Source organism: Trachymyrmex septentrionalis, unplaced genomic scaffold, assembly GCF_001594115.1.
Source record: "Trachymyrmex septentrionalis isolate Tsep2-gDNA-1 unplaced genomic scaffold, Tsep1.0 scaffold128, whole genome shotgun sequence".
Lineage (NCBI taxonomy): Eukaryota > Metazoa > Arthropoda > Insecta > Hymenoptera > Formicidae > Trachymyrmex > Trachymyrmex septentrionalis.
This window is the reverse complement of record NW_017304417.1, coordinates 922,961-928,903: the sequence shown is the minus strand read 5'-3', so window position 1 is coordinate 928,903 and position 5,943 is coordinate 922,961. Positions and strand designations below refer to the sequence as shown.

The window sequence follows — 5,943 nt, the reverse complement described above, 5'->3', positions numbered from 1 at the left end:
GGGGGGGGGGGGGGGGCGCCAGAGATGTCTCCGGTTTAGTATTTTTACTCTCGCGAAAATCGTCATAATCCGAAAGAACTCGCGGATTAACGATTGAATAGAAGCCCAAATATATTATCGATTTTATTCGAAAACCGTCAATGGCGCAAAACGTATTTTAAAGAGCATACCATATAACATCATATAACAGAGAGTTTTCCCGACATTAGGTCGGCGAGTCGAGTCGACGAACTATTGATTCGCAGAGCGCCGCGCCGACCCTGCGTCACTTCTGACCGCTCACCGCCTCTCAGTACCGTATGATTTTCCCTGTGCATTTTTCATCATGCGTGTTCTACTATGTTATATTACCTACATTACAAATCCTAAGCACATTAAAAGTATTTCTAGGCTTGAGTTTCTCCATCAAAATCTATATACACTGTACAGATTGAGTTGAGAAACGTATCCAAATTCGATACCAATTTTCAAGTCCTTTATCCTTTTTCAATGAAATCTTCATTATCTGTAATTATTTGTAGATCCGAACGAAGAAGAAGAGCAATCGATATTGCTTCATCAAGATATGAGTTAGAGGTTTTCCGTAATTACCATAGAAATTAGAAAGAATTCTAAAGTTCCAATAAGACAATGCAGATTTTTTTGATCTAATAAACAACGTTAAATTAAATGCAGTTAGTGCTTGGGGGATAACATGCTTGAATCTAACGGTATGACGATTGTTCCGTTTGCAGAATCAGTGAGAAAGAGGATGAGAGAGCTTTCTACTTTCAATAGGTAGTAACTAGTACGTACTAATTAAAGACAAGAGGCTAAAATTGGAATTTAAATTTCATTAGGCGTTCACCGAATTAGAATTAATCGATAAAAAAAAATGTTGTTAATCTTTTCGATAATACAAGTGTAATAAGGTATATTCGCGTGTTGTCGAAAAGATCTAGAAATTATATTTTTAATTCTAATTTTTATCTTTAACTTTATATTTAGATTTGTTTTATTTAAGAATTGGATTACGAATCAATAGGACACTAACCTTTGCCACGGGACGACACTACTTTCATTTGTTATATTGGAGCTGAGATGTTACAATGGTCATGCTTTCTTTTTTATGAATATTCGTCACATTTTATTATATATTTATATAAAATGCCACATAATAACACTATTCAAGCTTAAACTATAGACTACAATCTAACAATAGACCGTCGATATAGGCGTTACTTAATGACGACGCTTCTTTCTATTTTATCGTATTTCTATTGACGTTGGTACATCATAGAAACGCGTATAGTGCAGAGTGTAGGTATAGCTTCCGCAAATGATGCCCTACATTTTCTAAATTAGTGCCTCACAATGGTTATGTGTACACAAAATTGCAGCGTAAACATTATTTAATTAATTTTATTTATCTTTCGTGTCAAGCGAGCATTTCTTATAACTATGATGACTATTTCGTATACATATAATATATCCTTCGAAAACATTGTGTAATTCTGTAGGCTATTAAAAAAATTCAATGTATCATTTATGTATCATTAATGTGAAGTAAAATTTAGACGTCAAGATTTTCTATTTTTTACAGTTTTGTAATTTTCATACACGACATACTTTTGAATATTTTTAAATTCTGACTCTTCATGCAATTTATATAGATACATACGTATGTATAAATGATAAAAGGTAATAAAATCATCGAGTCGCCATAAAACCAACAGTATGAATTAGCTGCAGATTTCTTCGCTGTCTTAGTAGAGAATAATTTCACGCCTCATAGAATGAGATATATGAGGTATTTGCGATACTTGTATTGATACCGATTGAAGTATAAAAGAAGAGCGCACCGAGATGCATTTTCTTTCAAATATAACTATTAATTGATCTTTATTCGAGAAATTTGATAAATATCCAAAAAAAAAAAAAAAACAATAAAATTTGGTCAATTAAAAAATAAATCTCAACGCGTATAAAATAAAACAACATAACTTGATCTCTCTATATCAGAGAGAATTCGTTAAAAAAAGATAGCAATTTATTTTTATGCATATAATGTGATATACCTTAAATCGCATATCATCCATAATTGTATCGTATTTGCGTCAAACGTTATAAACATTTTCATTGATTAAAAATTGTCCGATAGGGTGCACGTAAAAAATAAATGGCGATATACCAAGTAATCAACCAAGTAAAGTCAACAATTTATCACTTATCTAACAAGATATAAACACGCATGCACATATATGAAATTCGAAAAATAGAACCAAGTAATCTCTAGCAGCCGTGTTACTCCGATTAAATGCATATTATGTCATATGCAAACGATAACCTCAATAAGATAAACGGTATCGCTAAGAGTTCTCATGCGATCGGGAGCACGATTAAGTCGTATCATATATTTTTTAAATCTAAGCTACTATATCAACTATTAACGGATATTAATTACAAAAAAATATATCGATACCGTTTAAATCTATCGAGCTACCGAGTACAAATATCTTGTTGTTGTTTATTAATTAGCAGGTATATTAATGCAGATTTCTCATTCCCACAAATTTCATACTTTAGTAAGATTCCAGTACGTACCCAGATAGCAAAATGTCTGCAGTCTTCTAGTAGACTGTCAGCAGGTTCGAGCAGAAAATGACGGCAGTCTGCCATCAACTGCGTCCGCATTAGGCTAATGTTCTGTTAACATCGCCTGCCGATATAATATGAAGACAAATTGTTGGTAGAAACTGAGCAGATCCTGCCGACATTATCTGACGCTTGCAGATTCTGTTACGTTTTTTTTCTAGCAGTCCGTCAACAGTATTATATACATCTAATTCTGTTCTTATTTTGTTGGCATAGTGTGTAGCAGACATTCAAAAAGTCTGTTTTCTACAGACTTGGCTATCTGGGTATGTACGTACAAATGTAACGATTTTTGTGATACTTTAAAGCAAGTTGCAAACAATTTCTAAAAAATATGAGTTAATTATTACACACAAGCTCTGTTTCGAATAAATCGAATTTTTAAGTGTAAGCAGAAAAATTGGTACGATTAGAAAGCGTTTTCTAAAACACAAAAGTGGGTAAAATTGAAAGGTGCAGGCTTTAATTCGTTTGAGAAAGTGAGATAAAAGTTGAAACGGAATTAGAGTTAACGATTGTTAGTTTTAATTCAATTTTAATTTTTAACGTCGACGGACGTACCCTTTGATAAATCAATGATACAATTCTCAACATTTAATCTTTTTTTTTTTTTTTTTTCCAAAATAGTATTTGTTTAAAAATTTCTTTCTCCATAGAATATATGATACTCTCGATGATGAAGACTTTCACGACACGCATGTTAATTTAGATGATTCGAAAAAGATTCGCTCGATCAAGATGAATATATTTTCTGAAAAATCAACTGTAGATGTTGCTCAACAATTTTTCATTCGATACGCGGAAACAGAAGAAAATCTTGTTAACGCCCAGCAGCGCGACGACGAGATTTCGGAGCGCAGAGGGTAGAAATTGAACCCGTAATGATCGTTATAGGTTTACTCGCACACGTTGCTTGAAATCTCAACATTTTTCTACTTAAAATCAGATAAATATACATATATATGTTTAGGCGTTGAAGAGAAAGAAGGCGAAGATACTGTAAAAAGTACAATACAAGAAACGCTAGAATGGAGCTAATTTATCGCAATTTATCGAGCCACCCGGTGCTACTCGCTCGTCATATCGTCATTGCACGTAGATAAAAATAATGATGTTCCTTTTCTTCGGCGCAAAAGTAACAGTCACGTAGCGGGGAGTTTGCATTGCAGGTGCTAAAACTGGCTAAAACGCACTCACCTGCAGATGAATGGGTACCTTCTTCACCGGAGTACTCATCTCGCGGGCTCACCTTCTCAAGATAGATATATATTCGCTCTTTGATTGTCTTTCGATGCACGAGCCACTTAGCTTAGCGTTTGCAATCTTTCCTCCTCTGCTCTTGATTCTTTTCTACGCTGTTCTACGCTGTTCTACGCGGAGAGAAGCGAACGAAGACAGGTGTACCCCTGATGTACCCCGACTATCCGCGTACCAACTACCATACGATACCGGTTACACGTACAAACTGCGCGCATCGACTAAACCACTAAACGCGGTTGACGTTGTTGACGGTTGACGCTTGACGCTGTGCGACGCTGCGAGCGCGCGTTACCACCATTTTACACCGCACGGTCTAAAGGGTGACTACTCCCTCACCTCGGCCAATCGGAGCAATGCGCGGACAAATTTGAAATAAAACACCGGTAAGATTCGCTTTATATAGTAGCCATACGCTTAGATATACGTATAATATTCAACCTTACGTTATATTTACAAATTTCATGAATCGCGAATCACTTCTTTCCATTCTTTCAAGTTTTTTTTTTTATTTATTTATTTTATTACCGACATATGTGTCGATAAATGATGAAATAAAAGGTACCTTCTGATTACTTTTAGCACTTTCAATCTTATATTAATGCGAAAACAACACTAACAAAATTTTGGATAGGTATGTGCGCGTACATATTATATACACTTTTTGACAAAAAGTTTTTTTTTTTCAGGCACAGATTTGAATAAAAGTCATTTCAAAAACAACGATGAGTACGGCAAAATGTCATAAGACTATTTCAATTCCTCTCGATAAGGCCTCCGAAGAAAGCCTACGCGTTGAAGCTGTATCTATCACCAATGTCAAGAAAATGATCTAGATTTGTGCGTAACTTTTTTTTCAGAGTATATACACTGACATATAAATATATAAACGCTTTTCTATTCTTTTCATCTACAAAATATATTATCACTGTAAGAACTTATTCATTGTTGTATTTCAAATACAACAATGAATAAGTTATTTAATACAACTATGAATAGGTTAATTAAACAGCATCCTTTGGTTGTATTATCAAAGTATTATTGTTAAAGTATGTACATATGGAATTTCAAAATATCTTGCGTATAATGTTTAAAAAGATTTTTGCGTTAGAATCGTAAAACATCATTTGGTTCTTTTCTTAAAAAATAAAATTATGAAAATAATTTCATAATCTTCCATTTTATTTTTTAAATAAAATTAGTTTCATTTCAGGGTTACAAAGAAATTTACAATTAAATTTAGTTACTCATTTATGCTCAGTCGCTTCTTTCTAATATTTTGCAATAAAATCTTATTTTATATTATATGATGTTCAACAAAATCTGGCTAATCAATTCAAGGATAATTTCAGGATATTCCAGGAAAAATTTTGATTTTTCCAGGATTTATGCCATCGATTAATTTTCGTCGATTTGCACATTATATGCTTTGTATTTAAGGATTCTATAGGAATGAATTAAAACGCTAACAAATTTGGAATATTATTTCTTGCTTTCTAAATAATATCAAAGGAACATCCATCAATACAAACAATTTTTCTACTATGTTCTATTTTAGACATTAAATTCAAGTTTCTCATTTTCTATTGCATCTTATAATTTATTAATTTATTGCATCTTTAAAGGACTTACACTCAAACAACTTTTGTTCTTATTATTTTTTTCTTTTTTTACGTTAATTGTTTTTAGAATAAAAGAATGATAAATTCCAGGCAAGCTCTGAAACTTCAGGGGTTTTCTAAGAATTTTCCAAAATATATAAAATTCCAGTATAATTCCAAGATTCAAGGACATTCAAGGACCGCTGGACATCATGACTTAGTGATCACATACGCGTGTGCATGTCATTATATAATTAAAGATGCGTTCCAAGTTTTGCGCTTATAGCGCTTGTAAATATCATTTGGCCTTACAGAACGTACCCTACATAATACGACGATGGAATAGATTTCACGTTTATGTAAAAAATAAAATTTGTGTAAAAAAAAATTTAATTATATTTGTAAAAAAGATATGTTTATTAAATATTGAATATATTGAAAATGTGGGCAG

General features: G+C 32.8%; 1 protein-coding gene and 2 long non-coding RNA genes across 6 annotated transcripts in view; 2 read left to right on the top strand and 1 right to left on the bottom strand.

Annotated features, from left to right (window-relative positions):
- The window catches only part of LOC108756547, a 7,576-nt gene extending 3,793 nt beyond the window's left edge, over positions 1-3,783 (top strand). The window contains exons 2-3 of the long non-coding RNA XR_001939841.1: positions 3,291-3,512; positions 3,605-3,783. This is a non-coding gene — a long non-coding RNA (uncharacterized LOC108756547). The remainder of the gene's footprint in view (positions 1-3,290; positions 3,513-3,604) is intronic.
- LOC108756545 (dihydropyrimidinase) overlaps positions 1-4,148 on the bottom strand; it is a 27,781-nt gene extending 23,633 nt beyond the window's left edge. For 3 of the 4 annotated variants that reach the window (XM_018500431.1, XM_018500434.1, XM_018500433.1), the window contains exon 1: positions 3,832-4,139. In XM_018500431.1, the coding sequence (XP_018355933.1) occupies positions 3,832-3,870 (39 nt within the window). In that variant the 5' untranslated portion in view covers positions 3,871-4,139. Of the gene's footprint in view, positions 1-3,831 lie in introns of all 4 variants that reach the window. The other variant, XM_018500432.1, reaches the window with a different exon arrangement.
- Positions 4,149-4,212: 64 nt separating this feature from the next.
- LOC108756548 lies at positions 4,213-5,881 on the top strand. Its single transcript, XR_001939842.1, has 3 exons — positions 4,213-4,277; positions 4,581-4,731; positions 5,604-5,881. It is a non-coding gene; the product is annotated as an uncharacterized LOC108756548 (long non-coding RNA).
- The last annotated feature ends 62 nt before the right edge of the window (positions 5,882-5,943 follow it).